Source organism: Emiliania huxleyi, assembly GCF_000372725.1.
Source record: "Emiliania huxleyi CCMP1516 unplaced genomic scaffold EMIHUscaffold_246, whole genome shotgun sequence".
In the NCBI taxonomy this organism is placed as follows: Eukaryota; Haptophyta; order Isochrysidales; family Noelaerhabdaceae; genus Emiliania; species Emiliania huxleyi.
The window spans coordinates 113,132-131,288 of record NW_005200204.1 but is presented as its reverse complement, the minus strand read 5'-3'; the positions used below and the strand labels follow the sequence as shown (position 1 = coordinate 131,288).

Sequence of the window (18,157 nt, the reverse complement as noted above, 5' to 3'; positions counted from 1 at the left end):
GCGCTGAAAAAAAGCATGGAACTCAGTCAGGTCCTGCGGCAAGAGAGCCCCGAGTTGTCCGCGTCACGCGCGTGTGGGTCGCCGTCAGGCGGCGGCCTCGGCTTTCGCCGCGGCCGGCGTCTCCGTGCCCGTGGCGGGGCTGAACCGCTTCATCGGCGTGATGCCGGTCGAGCGGTACGCCTCGTACTTTGCAAACTCGCACAGCGCCTGCTCGACGTCGATGGCCTGCGCGCACACCGGAGGGGAGGAAGCTCGGGAAGGGGGGGGGGGAGGGTGCAGGGCGGAGGGCTCCATCTCGGCTGCGTCCTTCGCCTGCATCCACTCGAGCCGATCCTCGCCGAGCCCCTCCCGCTCCGTGCGGCGCAGCCGCTCGCAGACCTGCTTGACGGCCTCCTCGTCGTCGGTGGGCAGCCCCTGCGGGGACGAGTCATGGACGTGTCATGGACGGGTGGGCAGCCCCTGCGGGGACAAGTCATGGACGGCGTCGTCGAAGTGCCGTGGACGTGCCGTGGACGTGCCGCGACATGCGTATCGCGGATGTGTCGCGGACGTGTCGCGGACGTGTCTCGCCTTGCGTGTCGGTTTGGTGCGTGGCGGGTGTGTGTGCGGCGGGAGGGAGGCGAGGAGAGTTCTCGGAAGTGTCTCGCTCCTCGTCGAGCTTCCGGACCAGCGCGAGGCCTTTGCCTGCCCGGCACACACGCACGGGGAGGGGTGGGCGGGGTGGCGACAGCTGCAAGCGGACGGTGGCAGAATCGATGTTGCCGCATGCAACGCAATCCGCGGGAGGCCGTGTGTGTGTGTGTGTGTGCCTGTGCCTGTGCCTGTGCCTGTGCGTGTGCCTGTGCTGCTGGGCAGGCGCGGCGAGCCGACCCGCCCACATGCATGCCGCTGCCGGCCGAGTGAAGCGCAGGAGGGCGGTGTGCTGCCGCGAGAGGCCTGAAGAGCTGCACCTCTGGAGGCTGCGGGCTGCTGCTGCATCGGCAGGCTGTGCGCATCTAGAGGGCCTTGCGGGCGCCGGGCCCGAGCCGGCAGCGGGAGAGTGCGTCCTCGCTGAAGACGCCCGGCACGTACGCGAGGTCCTAACACAGCACACCCCCACACGCTGGTACAATCTTCTGCGGCTTTCTAGGACGCCCGGCGCGGGCGAAGGCCTTGGCCGTCTCGTTGGCGGAGAACTGCGGCCGCGCGCCGAAAGTCATCGCCTCGGCCACAAAGTCGGACGCCTCGGCCATGTCGCCGAACGCGCCCTGCTCGCTCACGCGGTCCGCGACTGCCGCTCCGAGGGACGCGATCCGCGAGCCGACCTGCCGGCGGTTGAGCGTCATCTGGTAGGTGCCGACGCCGCACTTGATGTCGTTGCTCTCGAGCGCGGCCGCCAGCGCGCCGCCGCCCACGTCCTCGTCGATGAGCCGCGCCAGCCGCTGCGCCTCGCCGCGACGGCTGCCGGTGAAGCGCAGCGCAGCGGCGAGCATGACTTGCTGCGGCAGCTTCCAGGACGGCCGCTCGAGCTCGGTGAGCAGCTCGCGCGTCACCGCGTCATCCTTGCGATCGATGTTGCAGAAGCGGGCCTTTGCGAGGATCGGGTCGGACGTCCACTCGGACGCGTCGAGCCCGCGCCGCCGCCGCTGCAGCACGGCCTGCCGCTCGGCGACAAAGTCATAGAAGCCGAGACGCGGAGGAGCGTCGCCCTTGCCCTTCTTTTGCGGCGACGAGGAGGCGGCCTTGGAGGCGGATGGGCGCTTCATGCCAGGCACGTGTGCGCGTGTACGCAGCCGGCTTTGCGCGGGCTGTCAGGCCACGAGCAAAGCAGGCCCAAGCTCGGCGGGTTCCGGCTCCGAGCGGTGAGGGGAAGTTTCGCGGGCCCAGTTCCGGAACGCCCTGCCTCTTTCCAGTGTTAGGTGTATTGTTGGCAAACAAGACACAGAGCTCACACAGAATCACAGCGGGAGGAAAGCGGATGTGACTGCTCACCAAGGCCGAGGACTGGTAGCACGACTCGCACCGACCATTCACGAACCGAAAGGCCGTGCCCGGCGTGCAAGGGGCAGGTCTTTCCAGTGTTGTGAGAAATGAGAAAGTCTCAACAACTCGGCGGGCGCTGGACACGTGTGGCCGAGGGGCGCCCCCGCAGTTAGGCGTGCTGGCGACGGCAGCAGCGGTGGCGTCAAACAGGACTTGGAAGTGCGTTCCATTGCACGCGGAGCCCTTGACGATCGGCTGCAGCGCTGCGTTTGCGTAGAGAGGCACGACAAAGAGCAGGGCGCTCTCAGGGTCGCGCGTCCGCCAGCGGTGCGTCCGGAGCTGTCGGAGAAAGAAGAGCTCTCCGGAGTACTGGTCCTCGCTGTACGCAGCCCTGTTGGCGCCGCGTGAGCAGGGCACGAACCAGCTTCCGTCGTCAAAGGCCGGCCCTTCGTAGAGATAGAACGGGACATCAACCTGACAAGGCAGGAGTGGAAGTTACCCCTGGATGGTGTGCTGCCCAGCTGACACTGCCAATTCACCTTGGCGCGTGCGGCCTCAATGGCAGTCACATCCTCCGGCACATCCTCCGTGTCTTGATCGGTGTCAATCTCTGAAGTAGAGAATCGAGGACGGTGGCTCTCATTCATGCCTGCCGGCAGATACCCGCTGTTCAAGATGCACGCTACGTCTACAGGTTTGCTGCAAAGGCGTTGCGTTCGCAGAATGGCTGGTCTGCAACAAAGGCTGGCCCCACCCGGCCGCCTGGAGCAGCCGCGTCCGCCGCACGGGCCGCAAGCAGGACTGCAGCAGACGGCGCCCGCCTGATCTGGCACGCCGGTCTGGCACAGCTGAGGGACTCGACTCATGCGAAAGACAGCGAGACAGCGAGTCCGCAACTTTGGCGCCTCCCGACGAGGGGCGGTGCCGTACTCCCCAACCAACCCCGCCGGCCGGCAGCACGAGCTGCCGGCCATATTGAGCGGGTTTCGGCCGCGTTGCGCACTCGTCCCAGCCGGGGGCCGCAGACAGACTCGTTCTGCGCGCCAACGGCTGGTGACGCTGTGTTTGTTGCCCTTGAGCTAGTCCTTCCCCGGACGGACCCCGGTCGGTCGCCTAGCCTCTGCGGACTGCGCTGTCTGGCGAACGCCTGCATGCCATGTGCGCGCGGACCACGCTTGCGTGGATACGTGGCTGGCAGGCTGACCCGTGTGCGGGGTAACCCGCGCGCGGGGAAGCTTCACGCATCACGGGTAAGGTCTAAGACTAAGTAAGCTGTAAGGACGGGTTCGAGTCGTCAATCAAACATTAAGCAGCGGAGGTGTGCCGAGGGGGACCGGGAGGCGGTAAGCCGCCGTCGGGCGTCGCCCGGCGCTGCTTGCAGCACCATGCATGGCGATGGCGCTAATAGCGTGCGCCCTGCCCCCCCCCCACCCGCCGCCAGGCGCCAAAAAATGGCGCGATAGTGAGGTGTGCAGGCCTGTAGGAGCCCGCGGCGGACATTTCAGTCACCCCCACCGAGCCCTAAGATGCCGACGAAGTCGAAGACCAAGGCCAAGCCGAAGGCCACGGCCGACACGCCCGCGTGCGTGATCTGCATGAACGTTCCGCCCGCCGGCCAAGGCGCACACCACTGCAGCACTTGCACCGCCGGATCGTGGGTGGTTTGCGCCGGCTGCGAGGAGGCAATCAAGGGCAAGAAGTGCCCCATATGCAGGGGCGACTACATGCGCGAGGCGGCCTCCGGATGGGATGCGCTGCCGACCAGCACGACGACTCTGGAGCTCGACGAGCAGCCCACGCAGGACGAGCTGAAGCGCATTTCCGCCCGATTCCCGCAGCTGGAACAGCTGATGATCGGGCCGGAGTGTGAGTACTCCGACGAGCCCGAAGAGCAGCTCGACTTCGCCGCCGATGGCGTGCACTTTCCCGAGCTCACTAGACTGCAGCTCACGTGCGTCGGGCTGCGGAGCATCTCCTTCACCGAGCAGAACACGCCGCGGCTCGAACATCTCGAGCTGTCCAACGTCCAAGGCGAGTGCTGCCCCTTCCACCTGGCACTGCCGCGGCTCCGCGTCCTCGATGCGGAGCACACGATGCTCGGTGAGCGGCACATCGACGCGGGCCAGTTTGGCCTCTCGCTCAGCCGCTGCCCCCGCCTCGAGGTCGTCACCAGCTACAAGTTCCGCTGCCTGGGCGATTGCAACTACGCTGTGCTGCCGTCGCTCACCTCGCTGCGGCTGCACCGCTCCGAGTGCACGAGCCACCTTGACATCCTCTACGCGCCCAAGCTGCGCGAGGTCTCGCTGCAGGCAGCGTACGAACTGCGCGCCTTCAAGCTGCGCAACCTGCCGAGCGCGAGCGTGGCGACTGTCGAGGCACTGCTCGCGACGAAGCTCGCAGCGGAGGAGGCGGCGCGCGAGGAGGCGCGGGCCGAGGACAGGCGCTGGCGCGACCAGACGAACGTCAAAGCCCTGACCAAGGAGGCGCGCCGACGCGGATGGATCGAGAAGGGCGAGAAGTGGCAAGTGGCCGCCGAGCCGCCCAGCGGCGGCGGCGATTTCGTCTTCGAAGCTGGCGACGACATGAGCGACATGATGGACGAGTTCGACGCGTATGAAGAGGTGCTGCAGGAGCACGTGTCGGAGCTTTACCAGAAGAAGGCGGACGGCGCGACGGAGGCGGCGGAGGCGGAGCTCCTCGGCGCATCGGTGGCAGACGCAAGCCTTCCACGCGTGACGATCGACGCCACCAACATGGACGGGTTCCGTCTGAGCTCGCTCGAGCCTCAGGTGCGAAGCCGCTGCAAGGTCCGCAAGGCGGCTGGCGGCGACTGGGGCTTTGGCGGCAGCCCTTACGGCTCTGAGGAGGAGGGCGAGGAGGAGGGCGACGAGGAGGACGACGAGGACGACGAGGACGAGGATGGCGAGGGTGGGGTGCACGGCTTCATGCGAGAGATGATGGCGACGGGGATGATGGGAGGGATGGGCTTCGTGCCGGGCTTCATGCCGGGTATGATCCCGGGGCGGATGGGGTCGAGTGGGCCCCCTCCCGACGTGCTGCAGCGCCTCACGGCTGGCCTTCCTCCCGGCGTGAGGGTGAACGTGCAGGGCGGCCGCTCGTTTACCACCGGAGGAGGCGCCGCCCCCGCGCCAGCAAGCGGTCCCATGCCGCGCCGCGAACCGCAGCCGCAGCCGCGCCGCAGCCGAGGCAGCACCCGGCCAAAACGTGGGCGCAGCTCGGCCGTCCCCTCGTCGCTCGAGGCGGCGTATCACTACTGAGCTTGCGCATTCACCTGCCCCATCCACGCAGCGAACAGGTCGCGGGGGTCCCTTTCCCGTCGACAGTGTGATATGCGACGCATGTCTGAACGTCTCTGATCATTCGTGAATCAATGTCATTGTGCAGACTTTTCTTCATATCTGGGGCCTCCGGCGCCAGTGCGAAGTCTAGTCGCCCTAAACCACCCCGCCCTCCGGGCATACTCCGAACTCCCACACGACAACACACGCGCGGCCGGCGCCTCTCATGCCCTTCTCCACGCACACCGCGTGAAAACTGCGCGTACGTCCCCGCGCGCACGCAAACACGCGCAGCGCCATTTCAGAGCTGTGCCATGTGCGTCTGCCCTGTGCTGGCGCCCCATGGCCGTCCCGCGCCGCCCGCACCAGCTGCGCGCCCCTCGCACTACCAGAGCAAGCCGCATATCCACTCACGCCGCGACGCGCGCGCCGCAGCACACCTCACCAGCACACCTGCGCCTTTTTGCGCCCTGTGCAGGCTCTGCAGACTGCTTCTGGCATCCCACAAGCGGCTGTACTAGGACGCGCCGCGAGTGCGACGGCACCGCGCAGGCCCAGGCGCGCACGCACGCCCGCACGCGCGCTCGCTCATCCGCCCAGTCTGCTGTGCACAGCCTGTCAGCCTGCCTGCACACACAGCATACAGCACCATGTGCACGCATACGCTTAGACGCAGCCCGCACCCCACTACAATAGCCTGCCTCACGCCTCACCACGCCGTCTCGCGCACACCGCCAGCAGCCCGATCAGAGAAACTGCAGCGCGCGCCTCTGCACGCCTGCAGCTTCTCTGCATTCTGAGACCTTCTCAATGCACCCCGCCGCCGCGCCTCCCCGGGCACACACCGCAGCAGTGAAGATGTGAGTCGAAGTATGGGATATCGACCGAGCCCGCGCCTGCCGCACACGTTTCCGTTTCTTTTTACTGCCATAAGCATAAAAAGAAAAAACACCATGTGGCGAAAATCGTTTAACAAACAGCGACGACCAGCAGCAACGATTTACAGCAGCGTCCTGCCGAGTGTGTGTAGCACCGACGCAGACGCACCCCAGGCACTACACTACGACGGCTAGGCAGACCTCACCAGTCCGATAAGGATCAACTGGAAGGTTGAACCTCGAGCTTAGACAGAACGGGCGCGACAGACTCCAGGGGAGATCGCGCTCTACTCGGGGCACCAAGGAGGAAAACCGAAACCGTTTGGGTGCCCCACAAAAACCCAAACGCTACAACCTAAAAGTCACACCTCCCCCCCACGTCCCCCCCCCCTTGGGGACGTAGCGCACGCCCTTACTCGGAGAGAGTGGGGGGGGAGGGGGGGTGGGGGAATAGGAGGAGCCGTCGAGCTCGGAGTAAGGTCCACAGTAGAGAGACAGGCATTTAAGGCGTAACTTCACCCTCGCTCACCTTGAGTATATCTAGGCGCCCTGGTGCAGTCGGTCTTCGGATCAGCGGCCAGCTTCCCATCTAGGGCAGGGAACCCCCAGCGACGCTAGTGTGGCCTACGGTAGCCTCAGCTTGTACGCGATCCCGGGGCAGGGGGGTGTGGACTCTAGAGCTCCAAGAAAGGATAGGGAGAGGAAGGGAGATTGGTGTGCCGGTTTTTCGCGTTAGCAATTTTTTTTTTTTCAATGTCATTGTGCAGACCCGCCGTCGGTGAGCCGTGTGTTCTGTGTAGGGGGGAGCCGCGTGTGCAAGACAAGAACATATAACATATAACATTCTCTGCTTTCTTGGTTCCTCGCTGTGAGCCCGGCCCCGGGACGCAAGGAGCTCGCGCGTCGCGGCACACGAGTCACACGCGACACGGCCGGATCCCTCACGACCCACACCGCGTTCTCTCCTCTCTTTCCCCCACCGGTCGTCGCCCGCTTTCCAACCGCACAATCCTGCCCCGCGCGGTCACCGCCCAAGCGCGCCCGTCGCACCTCGCTGCGTCCCACGCACAGGGAAACCGGTGGCTGGCCTCAAGGTCCGTCGTGCTCGCCGTTGCTCCCGCAAAAGAGCAGCAACTTGTTCTGAAGGTACGAGAGCAGCGACTCGCACTCGAGCCCTATTGACACGTCGATGCTGAGGGACGCTCCCCGCCGCCCGCGAGGCCTCACCCGCCCACTAGCGCGCGCCAAAGTAGTCGTACGTGCCGCGGATCCGCTGGACGTGCGACTTGAGCAGCCCGAGCGAGGGCCGTAGCGCGTCGAACGAGGAGGCGGCGCCGGCGGCGCTGGAGCGGGCGCTGGCGAGGTGGCTCGAGACAGCGAGGTCGAGGAGGAGGAGCGAAGCGTGCAGCTCCGCGGTGTGGCTCGCCTGGGCATGCGGGGACGGGCTGGCGCGCCCGATGCCACTGGAGAGGGCGAGGAGGGAGGGCGAGGAGGGAGGGCGAGGAGGGAGGGCGAGGAGGGGGGAGGGGAGGGGGAGGGGGGGGGAGGGGGAGGGGCGAGTGGAAGGGAGGAGAGAGGGGAGGGGCGAGAGGGGAGGGGAGTGGCCCACCCATTTGCGGTGCTCGCGGCCCACGCTGCCGACGAGCGATTGCAGCTCGGACAGGAGGGCCGCCGCGCCGGCAGACTCAGACCCGCCATCGGCAGAGACGCCATCGGCAGAGACGCCATTGGCAGAGACGCCATTGGCAGACCCACCTCCCGCGGAGTCGGCCTCAACCGCGCCAGGCGGGACAGGCGCGGCGTGGTGGCGCTCGACCACCATCCGGAGGGCGGCGAGCGAAGCGGATGCCTGGAGCGCGGCTCCGGCGTGGCCGGGAGGCAGCAGCTGGCAGAGCCGGAGGAGGGAGGAGCAGGGGAGGTCGGAGGCGAAGGCGCGCAGCACGTACCCGCCGCGACCGAGGAGCGGGCTGGCGGCCCCGTCGGGCGACGGCCCGATCAGCGCGCTGATGGCGTCCTGGAGGGCGGACAGGTCGACCCCTCGGTGATCTCGGGCAACCTCGGGTGATCTCGCGTGACCTCGCGTGACCTCGGGTGAGCTCGCGTGATCTCGGGCAACCTCGGGTGATCTCGCGTGACCTCGCGTGACCTCGGGTGAGCTCGCGTGATCTCGGGCAACCTCGGGTGAGCTCGCGTGATCTCGCGTGATCTCGCGTGGCGGACGCCTGGAGGGCGGGCAGCGCGGGCGCGGCGTGCGGCTCGACGAGGAGTCGCCTTGTGGTACACGTCCAGGGACGCGTCATGGACGTGCCGCGGGAGGGGATCGAGGGCGGCTCGACGACGAGGGCGCCACAGCAGCGCCAGGGCCCAGTCCTGGCTGCTGAGCAGCTGCGTGCGCCAGTGCGGAGTGGCGAAGGGGAGCGCGTCGAGGAGGGCGAGGAGATTGAGGCGCAGGTCCGCCTCGCTCGCCTCGCCCGCACCGCCCGCACCGCCGAGCAGCGCCTCTGCACCCTCCTACGCAACCAACAGTGAGCCATGAATGATGGAGGAATGCGCACCGCCGGCCGGCCTCTATGCGCACGCCTCGAGGCCGCCGCCGCCGAGCGCGTCTGGGTCGGCTCCCCACAGAACGAGCGCGGAGGCGACGTCGTCGGGAGAGGGGACCCAGCGCGGTGCCGCGCACTGCAGCAGGGACCCGAGGGCGGTCGAGGCGGCCGCGCACCGGTCGGCGTCGGCGTCGAAGCAAGTCGTGAAGAAGAGCCACCGCAGCAGCTCCGCGCTCGCGGCCGCTCCTCCTCCGCCGTCCGCCGCGCCCGTCGGCTCCGCGCGGCGGCCGAAGCGCGAGCCGATCCACCCTCCCAGGAGCAGCTCCTCCGCCTCCGGGTCAGACGGCGCGCGGCCCTCGAGCCGGCGCAGCATCTCTTCCCCTGCCGCCACTTCCCCTGCCGCCACGCCGTCCTCCCATGCCGCTGAGCCGCCCGCCTCAAAGCGCGGCGGGGCCGGGACGCGCGGAGGCTTGGTGAACAGCCGAGCTGCACGCTCGTCGCTTTTGCCGCCGCCGCCGCCGCCGGATGGTGTGCGCGGCGCCGCGGCGGCAGCGGCGGCGGCGGCCGCCTGCTCCTCCTTTTCACGCTCCCGCTCGCCATTCCTGCGCTCGATCTCGGCGGCCGCCTCCTCGCCCTTGGCGATGTTTTCTTTGCGCTGCGGACGGAGAGACGGCGCGGGTGTGGACAGGGCGGGGGCTGGGGAGCAACTTGCACTGGCGCTGCGCGCCTTTTTGTTGTCGCGCAGCAGCTTGTCGATATTGAGGCCGCCGGCGCGTGAGGTGCCGGCGCTGATGGATGTCGAGCGCTTCGGCGCCGCCGCCCTCGCCGGGCTGAGCAGGTCCTCGGAGTCTGACATAAATGCCGAGCGAGCTGGTTCTGCTTCCCGTCCTTCGCGCCAGAACCCTCGAGTCCCAAGAAAACGAAGGTCCGATCCACTGCGAGCGGGGCGGGGTGCGCGCTGTGCCTCTGTGTTCGTGCGTCGCCCATCTCTCCTGGAGATGCCTGCTATCGCGGCACAAACGGGGCACAACACATTTGCCTTGCCTCAATGCCCCGCGGGAGCCCATGCTTTGTTTTGTCTTTCTTGGGCGCGCCAGTTCGCACCTGTGTCGAGCCTGTCTGCTGTGAGAGAGAGTTGTCTTGTTTAAATTCTTGGGCAGCAGCTTACCCGTAGCTGGTTCGACAGGTCCTCTCCGTGTCCTAGGCAGCCGTCCTCGCCCTTGCCCCACGTGAAGACGGCGCCGTCGGCGGTGAGGGCGAGGCCGTGCGCGTGTGCAGCCGACACAGCGACGACGCGCTGGTCAGCCAAGGCCTCGACCTTCTTGGGCAGCAGCTGGCTCTGCTGGTCGCCGTGGCCCAAGCGGCCCCCACCTCCATGGCCCCAGGCTCCATAGCCCCAGCTCCAGGTCTCCAGGTGGATAATAGGGTTAGCCTAGTGCTCCCACATGCACATGCTCGATTCTGCATGCACATGCACAAGCACAAGCACATGTATCCTCCCTTGGGTGACTGCGAGCACCACACTCCTCTCCTTAAAATCCATGCGTGGTGGGTGGCGGCGTGGCGTCATCCTCCCATCCCTCCCTGGCTGGTGTGTTTTCTTTCTTTCTTTCCCCCCTCGGCTTGTCTGTTTTCTTTCTTGCTTTTAGCTGCGGGTAACCCTCCTAACCCTCCTTCCTTGCGCGCATAAAGACAGCTGCACCCCCTCGGCGACACCCGCCTAATCCCCCAGTTGCAGACTTCTCACAGAGCACTTGAGCATGGATAGGGTCTCCTGCGCCCGCCGCCGCTCACTGGCACGCGATTCTCTTTCAATCGAGTAGGAAACGAAACCCCGACGGATGTCACCGCTGGGCACTCGTTACGCTGTCAGACATCGATTTTGTTGGGGAAGGGTGCGCCCATATCCCATTCGGTGTGCTGTCAGCGACCTAACGCCGCGCTGCTTAAGCTGCCAGCGTTAGGTCGCCCTGTGCGCAGATCTCCTGTGCCGCCGTCATGTGCCTGTCGCTGTCTCGCTGCCGATCTCTCGCGCCATCTCCGGCGATCCGTCGCCCCCGTGCGCGCCGGCTGCCCCGCGCGGCGCGGCACAAACTCTCACCAAGCTCCTCTCAAAACCTGGGAGGTAGGACAGGGCTCACGGCACCGATCCGTTTGGAGCGCCGCATGGCACGTTTTTCTTTCTGTGGCGTGTCGCCGTGGACTCATGACATCGTTCGAAATCTCGCATCTACACTTCCCTCTATCATTGGTTGAATCATGCGCACACAAGAGTAGCTGTTTGATTTATTGATCCACGTGCACGACAGGCGTGGCGCTGCCGGCGACCTGAATCAATTTACTTGGCACATGAGCGCGCGCGACCAGCAGCGACGCGAGATCGGCCGCCGCGAGCCCGAGGCTCTCTTTCAAGCCCGCGAGACTTTCCTGTTCCAACCTCTGCCTGCTCGTCGCAAGCTCGAGCTCTTGTTGCGCCTGCTCCTTCATTTGCCGCTGGCGTGCCTCGAAGTCCGCTCGCTGGAGCGCTGCCAAGTGCTCGGCCTTTGCCACCTCCATCTGACGCCGCACCTTTTCCCGCTCATCCTCCTTGGCCAACCGCTCGTCTGCAAGCCTCTGCTCTTGTATCTCCGATTCTCGCTCAAGCACCAACTTTGTGCGCCTCTCGATGGATTCATCGTGCATTTTCTGTAGGCGCTGCGGAGCGATGAAGCCCCGAAAGACCACCTTGCTCACGGTCAAGCCTCGAGACGCCACCACAGATGTCAGAGAGGAGTAGAGACCCAGCCGGTTTAGCTGTTCGGCCTGCTCCTTGAACTGCTCGAACGAGCGAGCACTGCAAAACTGTATAACGTCAGCGGATGCGGCGTTGATCATGTCGGCCACCGGGTCGTTTGTGGCGTCGAGCATTGCTTCAATCGACTCAAGCTGGTAGAATATCATGAGCCGAACAGTGAGCAGCGCGTCGTCCCCCGTTCTGACGTTCTCAACATCGTAGTACATGGAAGACGGCGCGAGCATCAACTTAGTGAACCGAAGCGCATGCGGCTTTTTTCTCGCCAGCCCCTCCTTGTCACCATTCGAGTCGTGCCCGTGCCACGAAAAGTTGTGCGTCCACTGACTGGCGGATTTGGGTTTGTAGAGCACGGGCCCCAGCACCACCTCGCGCAACACTTCTTTGCCGTCCTTGCCGTCAGACTCTTTGCTTCCGCCCTTGCCATCAGACTCGCGGTAGACTACCAGCGCCTCGTTCTTGTTGACTGATATCGCCGGCTTCACCAAGCACGAGACGTGCAGCAGCGGATCCTGTACGAGCGAGTGTGGACCAGCAAGGATATCGCTCTCGCCCGTCACCTTTCTTACCTCTATGTACTCAGATTCTTTTGCCACGACAATGCGGAGCTCGGTGAGCATGCTGCCCAGAAGTCGAAGAGTCTTTGGCCCGGCAACGTTGCTGACGGAGCCACTGCTGTCCGTGACCGACCATGCCTGCCCTTGTGGGATGACAAAGACACCAAAGTGCCGCTGCCCACTCTCTGGCGAGCCGAAGCCCAGAAACGAGTATACTCCATAGCCTTTCCCTCCTGCTGCCTTTTGGGCTACGCGGGGAGTGGGCTGCCCACTCATAGCGCCAGAGCGTCGCAAGGCCGTCCCGTCGTCAATCGGCTGGACCGCAGACGAACGTAACTAACGGATCTTGAGCACTTGAGCACTGGATAGGGTCGATTCCGGAGGGTACGGGACCCCTCGACCGTCCCGCCCTCCCTCACCGGTGTGTTCATTGGGGGGGGGGGGGGGGGGTCCTCACAAACACGGTACAGGATCGAGGTGCACGCTGCTGAAGCAGTGTCGTCCCCCCTCTCCTCCATCATCTCACTCTGGGAGACTCGGCGGCGGTGGCGGTGTGACCGATCGAGCTACAAGAGGAACTTGTTCAGCATGATCAGGGTGGGCCGGAGCAGTCCCTCACTTCCTCAATGGGTGAGCTTCAGAGCCTCGGACGGATCTCCCCCTCACCTTCCATCGGCTCACGTGGATTCGAACCACCGCCGGGATGGAAGCTTCCTGCTTCCATCTTGACTTCTTGAGAAACAGCGCCGCACATTACCTGTATCAGAGCACCGACCGGGAATAGTGGAGGCTGGGTGTACCAGTGTCGTGCGAGGGAGCACTTGGAGCACTTGGAGCACTTGGAGCACTTGGAGCACTTCGAGCTTTATTTCAAATTCATCATTCACAGCCTAGTTATTGAGAAGAAAATACGTCCTATCTAGATATGTTCACATCGCACTTCGCATGTTCTAAATGCGCCGCTCGGGTTATTGGCTTGCTTGCTGGGTGGCTTCGGTGGCGGTGGTTGCTGCGGCGGATCCCCCCCCGCTGCCCGACAAGAACAGGGAGGAGTCAGCGCGCAGCAGGCTGGCAGTCATGGGTTGGTGGTGCGCCAAGCCAGGGATGCTCGATACCGCGCCGTGCGAAAACTTCAAGTTTCTTACGCTGCTGAAGCAGGCGGCAACGCATGATGAGAAGAAGGCGATTGTGGTCAAGAGGTTGGAGGCTAGGCGCGCGCGGCGCCGGGACAAGGCTGCCGTGGCACTTGCCCGCACGGAGTACGTGAAGATGTACAAGTTGTACTGCACAGAAGTGATGGCAAAGGTTGTGGAGCTTCCTCTGATTTGCAAACAAAAAATGCGGCTGCTTGGGCTGAACCTGACGGATACAGCCAAAACCAGCACAAAAAGCGCGAGCTGATGCATGGAGGGCTCACCCGATCCTCAACGCAATGCTGCACACGCGTCTCGCGTGTAAGCGATCCTCGTGTGTGCGTGTAATCGATGCGCGTGATCGAGGAGAAGACCACTGACGTCTGAACTCACGGTCAGTCGGCCACTTGGGTCACGCACGAGCGACTTAAGGGCACGCACGTGCGGGCGCAGAGGCTGACTACTGACGCAAACGCGGTCGCGCGCTGCGACCTGCGAGGGGCGCTGGGCCCGGGGCTCATTTTCTTTTCGGATCTGTTTATGATGTGCGCTCGTTTAGCGTTGTAGGTAAAGTTATCCATCTCCTGTAGTAAAGTATTATCTGCGCAGTCGGAGTGGCACTGGCGTGCTGAATCGTCTGTGCCCAGAGGCGCCGGATTGCGCCCGCCCAGAAGCTTGCCCACACGCGCCACAAGAGCGGTCTGCACTGTGCCGCCTCCTCGACGGATCGAGAGGCTACCGATGTGGGGGCAGAGGTCGGCGACAGCAGTTCTGCCCTCGCATCGTCGTGGGCACGCTGCACACGGCTGACCACTCGGCTGATTTGTGAGCAGAGCCCCAACGATGTGCCGTCGGCAGCAGACAGCGCCGCAGCAGGCGGCGTCGCAAGCGCCGCGAGCGAGCAGGCTGGCCAGTCAAATCACCGCACCGCACTGCCGCGCGCCTGCGTCTCGACCTCTGCTCCTGCAGGCTGCTCCTGCAGGCTGCTCCTGCAGGTTGCTTCTGCAGGCTGCTTCTGCAGGCAGAAGCCCCCTGATCGAGGAGGACTCGAGGGGAGGCGGGAGAGAGAGGCGGGCGCGGAAGAGGGCCGAGGAGCGCCACAGAGCTCACATCGCCGCTGCCGCCGGCACAGCGTAAACGTAGAGCCAGCGGTCGTCGCCGCCGTCGTCGATGTGATTGTGCATGAAGGCGGTTGCGCTGCCGGTGAGGGCGTGCGAGGTGGAGTCTCCGAAGAGCTCGGTGGCGGCGTCAAAGTAGGCTAGGTCCTCCACGATCGCACACCGAAACTCGTACGCCAGCAGCACCTTGGCCCCGGGCAGCGCCAGCGCTCTCTGCGTGGCTGCCAGAGCGGTGAGGACGTCGGCAGACTGCTGGTAGACAACCTCGCAGCAGAGGACGACGTCGAAGCCGCCGCCGCCGCGCAGCAGGTCGGCGAGGTGATCCGCGTTGCCCCACGTGCACGGGGCCACCGTCACCGCGCCCTTTTGCCGGCTGAGCGCCGCATTCCTTCGGATCAGCTCGAGAGCGTCGGGCATGTCGGTGAGCGTCACCGAGGCTGCCCCGAGCGCGGCGCAGACGAGCCCGACGACACCCGTCCCGGATCCCAGTTCCACGACGCGCTTTCCGGCGACCACCTCCGGGTGCTCGCACAGCCAGTTGGAGAGCACCAGCGCCGTCGGCCAAAGGCGGGCAAAAGTGCCGTCTGCGTCCATGACCTCCGGCCCAGCATCCGGAAGGTGCTCGAGCTCAATCGGCGCGCTGAGGGCCGCGTGCTCAAACCGGATGGTGGGCGCGGTGATGAAGTGCGCCATTGGCGTGCGAGCAGAGCGAGGGTGTTTTTCTCTTTTTTGCTGTCCGTTTATTAATTGCTCGCTCGTGCGTCCTTGGAACTTGTGCCCGCCTCCTTTACGTACGAGCTCGTATGCCACGTCGCCGCCTGTTTTGGGTCTCTATCTATTTCTTTGTTTATTTATTGGCTACCCGGCCCTGGATGTGCGGTTGCTGACTGCACTCCAAGTGCTCCAAGTGCTCCAGGGCGAGCCTACACACATACACTTGACCCTGTCGTGTGGTGTACCCTGCCCAGCCCCTCTCCGTGTCGCGATGGCCCCCCCTCCCTCCGCCTCCCTCCCCGCTCCACTGTCCACCCACCCACACCGTTCCGAGTTCCCTGGTGCTGCATTGTGATTTGTGTGTGTACACGCTGTGATTTGTGAGCTATAAGCTGTGAGCTATCACCAGCTAAGAGAGGGTCCGCCCGCGCAGGGCGCACCGCGCAGGCGCATTTTATCGTTGTACCGAGCCGGTGCGGCCCGGTGCCGAGCGCAGGCGGTGCCCATGTCCATGTACCGGTCGCGGCGGACCTCACGACAGCATTACATCCCTGGGCGACACGCCTTCACGCGACAGGTGTGGTGCGAGGAGGCAGGAGCCCCAATATAATAAATAAATAACACAAAAACGGACACCTCTTCCGCTTCCTCTACTAGGAGATGGGTAAAAAGATCGGTGTCGCTGCTCATCGGGCTCATCGCAAACGCCGCGGCCTGTAGCAATCCACCTCGGCACCTCCGGGTGTTCGTAAGAGCCACATACCGCGACTGAAAAGGTGCCGGTCGGTCGGTCGCAGGTAGAAGCCAGTACTCGACAACAAAGGTCCGATCTCAGAGAGAGCCTCCGTATAGGGCGCAAACGGCGACGCATCGAGACAACAAGGAGGCGGCTTCCCGCACGCCGCCGCCCGATACGATCCGCCCGGGCGCGGCCCGCCAGCCGCCATTCGGCTGCCCACCGTGCCGGAGTCAGAGCAGGCTGATGGCGTCGTCGAGGTCGCACTCCTCCGCCTCAGCCGCCGGAGGGTCGACGCACTTGATGATGCGCTTGCCGCCCGAGCGCGTCACCTTTACCGACTCGCCCTCATCGCAGAGGCTGAGCCGCCGGAGGGGCCTGCGCCGTGGCAGAAGCCGCCGCACCGCCGAGCCGCCGATCGCGCAGTAGTCCAATGTGCAGCGCAGGCGACCAGCGAGCCAGCGCGAGAGACGTCCGACTGGCGGCACGCTTTTGCCAATGATGGCGGACGAGGCTCTGCGCTCGCTGCTCGCGGCGCCGCGGGACGGCGAGCCAATGACGGCGGAGGCAGACCGGGTCCGAATGGCAGCAGATCGATCGCTGCCGACAGGTGCCACCAGCGAGCGAGCGGCTGCTCCTGCGGCTGCTCCTACGTGCGGTCTCGAGAGCGACCTGCCCCTTGGCAGAGGTAGTGCCGTCGCCGCGCTAGCGAGCAGCAAGACGGAGGCAGGCCACAGATGCCAACTCATCACTCCAATTGCCGCCGGCCCGCTTATTTTCTTTTTTCCCAAGTTGTTACCGAAAAGTGTCCGTGTGCGTGTGCATGTCGTGTGCATGTCATGTGTGTGTGTGTTCCTCGTGCATGGGTACGTGTGCATGGGGCCGGCGCCGGCAGCGCTTCGCCCGTGCTGTTTACGACTGCGACACGCGTGTCGGCTCGCCGCCCGTGTGCCGTGTCGCATGCGGCTGGCCCGCGTGGCGCGCTGCTCGTCGGGAGCGTGGTCAGCGGGCTGTGCAGCGCAGCCTGCCTCACTCAGAGCGCCGCTGACGCGGCGCGGGGCCGCCGTCGGCGCTGCTGCCGCGCACGCTGCGCTTTGACCTTTGTGCGTCACCATCCTGGCTGCGTCGTCGACGCCACTTGCCGCTCGCCGCTGCCCTGCCCTTCCCTGCCATCGCGCAAACAAACACACACACACACACAAACACTCACACATTACTAATCATCGGGTAATAATTATTATTATTAATCCTCGGGCGGCGGCGCGGCGCGGCGGCGGGCGGCGCGAGGCGGCGGCGCGGCGAGGCAGCGGGCGACGCAGGGCGGGGCGGCGCGGCGGCGGGTGGGGCAGTGGTCGCGCCGCCCTCGACTCAAGGGGCTGCCTTCCACGCTGCTCAGGCCGGGGGGGAGGGGAAAGATCTCCTGTTCCGCGGAACGCGAGCAGGCCCCTCCTTGCCCGGTCTGCGATGCAGGGCGGTGGTCGTGGCTGCCATCGGCGCTTCGTACACACACACACCCCGCCGCAACCGTCGCCGGCGCGCGACACGTTCCCGTGAGCCGGACTGTCCTCGTCGAGTGTGTGCCGCCAAGGCGGGACGCACTCAGGGACAGCGCCGACGGGACGCGGCTCGAGGGGCGGCTCCCGTGGCAACCGTGGCGCGGGGCTCGTCTTCGACAAGTCGGGTATGGCTCCGCCCGCAACTCTCTCGCTGACACGCGCGCCCCGTCGACCTCACGACGGGGCGCGCTGCGGCCTGCGGTCGCACACGTCCCAAGTTTCTTACATGCCACGGCGTTCGACCTAGATCAGCACACGCGCCTCTGCTCGCATACACTCATACAATGAACTGACACCGCCCATGAGTGCGAGTTAGGGCTAGCAGTAGGCCGCTAGCCTGTGAGGGAGCGTCCATAGACGCCTCACAAGACCCCACACACAGTCTCGTCCATGCCCTTGCGGCCGGCGTGATTGCTAGAGGCGGAGCGAGCCTGCTCTAGAGCTCGCACGTTACTCCCTGTCGTCTGTTGTGTTGTTGTGCCCTTGTTTGTGTCCTTGGCACCGTGTGTGCTGGGGGGGGGCCGGGGGCGACAGGGAGGACGTGGCCCTGAGTTATGACTTATGTGTACGCCTACTCAGGGTGTGTGGCAGCAAGCTGGCTGTGTGAGTCTTGTGAGCCTGTTTTGTGTCTGTGTGTCGCTCGCGCGTGTCGTCATCATCTGTCTAGGAAGCGTCCACCCATACCGCGTTGGTGTCCAGTCCGAGCCTGGCTGCTAGCCTGGCTGTTCTTCACCTTCCTACCTAACCTAACCTCAGGAAATAACGTGGTATGGCTCTCTCTCTCTCTCTCTCTCTCTCTCTCTCTCTCTCTCTCTCCCTCTATTCACTCATCGAATCTCTCTTTCGTCTATCCCTCCATCTGCTCTCACT

General features: G+C 65.0%; 5 protein-coding genes across 5 annotated transcripts; 1 reads left to right on the top strand and 4 right to left on the bottom strand.

The window, feature by feature from the left end:
- Positions 1-84: 84 nt before the first annotated feature.
- On the bottom strand, positions 85-1,745 carry EMIHUDRAFT_115270 (hypothetical protein; the record flags this gene model as incomplete). The annotated part of the gene is made up of 3 exons (XM_005778420.1): positions 85-225; positions 668-684; positions 1,094-1,745. The coding sequence occupies 3 exons, from the start codon at positions 1,743-1,745 to the stop codon at positions 85-87; spliced, it is 810 nt and encodes a 269-aa protein (XP_005778477.1).
- Positions 1,746-8,119: 6,374 nt separating this feature from the next.
- On the bottom strand, positions 8,120-9,555 carry EMIHUDRAFT_443504 (hypothetical protein). Its single transcript, XM_005778419.1, has 5 exons — positions 9,410-9,555; positions 8,720-9,337; positions 8,487-8,650; positions 8,366-8,410; positions 8,120-8,156 (listed from the first exon to the last, which is right to left on the bottom strand). Exons 1-5 carry the CDS (start codon positions 9,536-9,538, stop codon positions 8,135-8,137), a joined length of 978 nt encoding a protein of 325 aa, XP_005778476.1. The 5' UTR covers positions 9,539-9,555; the 3' UTR covers positions 8,120-8,134.
- Positions 9,556-10,968: 1,413 nt separating this feature from the next.
- Positions 10,969-12,306, bottom strand: EMIHUDRAFT_237196 (hypothetical protein; the record flags this gene model as incomplete). The annotated part of the gene is made up of 1 exon (XM_005778418.1): positions 10,969-12,306. The coding sequence occupies one exon, from the start codon at positions 12,304-12,306 to the stop codon at positions 10,969-10,971; it is 1,338 nt and encodes a 445-aa protein (XP_005778475.1).
- A 678-nt stretch (positions 12,307-12,984) lies between these two features.
- EMIHUDRAFT_237195 (hypothetical protein) lies at positions 12,985-13,431 on the top strand (the record flags this gene model as incomplete). Its single annotated transcript, XM_005778417.1, has 1 exon — positions 12,985-13,431. One exon carries the CDS (start codon positions 12,985-12,987, stop codon positions 13,429-13,431), a length of 447 nt encoding a protein of 148 aa, XP_005778474.1.
- Positions 13,432-14,269: 838 nt separating this feature from the next.
- On the bottom strand, positions 14,270-14,974 carry EMIHUDRAFT_237194 (hypothetical protein; the record flags this gene model as incomplete). Its single annotated transcript, XM_005778416.1, has 1 exon — positions 14,270-14,974. The coding sequence occupies one exon, from the start codon at positions 14,972-14,974 to the stop codon at positions 14,270-14,272; it is 705 nt and encodes a 234-aa protein (XP_005778473.1).
- Positions 14,975-18,157: the final 3,183 nt, after the last annotated feature.

Bases quoted from the DNA above. Each gene is read 5' to 3' on its own strand.
- EMIHUDRAFT_443504 (XM_005778419.1), bottom strand. From the start codon at position 9,538: ATGTCAGACTCCGAGGACCTGCTCAGCCCGGCGAGGGCGGCGGCGCCG. The intron at 9,338-9,409 runs GCGCGCAGCGCC...CTCCGTCCGCAG, and splicing joins TGCTGCGCGACAACAAAAAG to CGCAAAGAAAACATCGCCAA. The intron at 8,157-8,365 runs CCAGGCGTCCGC...CTGTCCGCCCTC, and splicing joins GCGCCCGCGCTGCCCGCCCT to CAGGACGCCATCAGCGCGCT.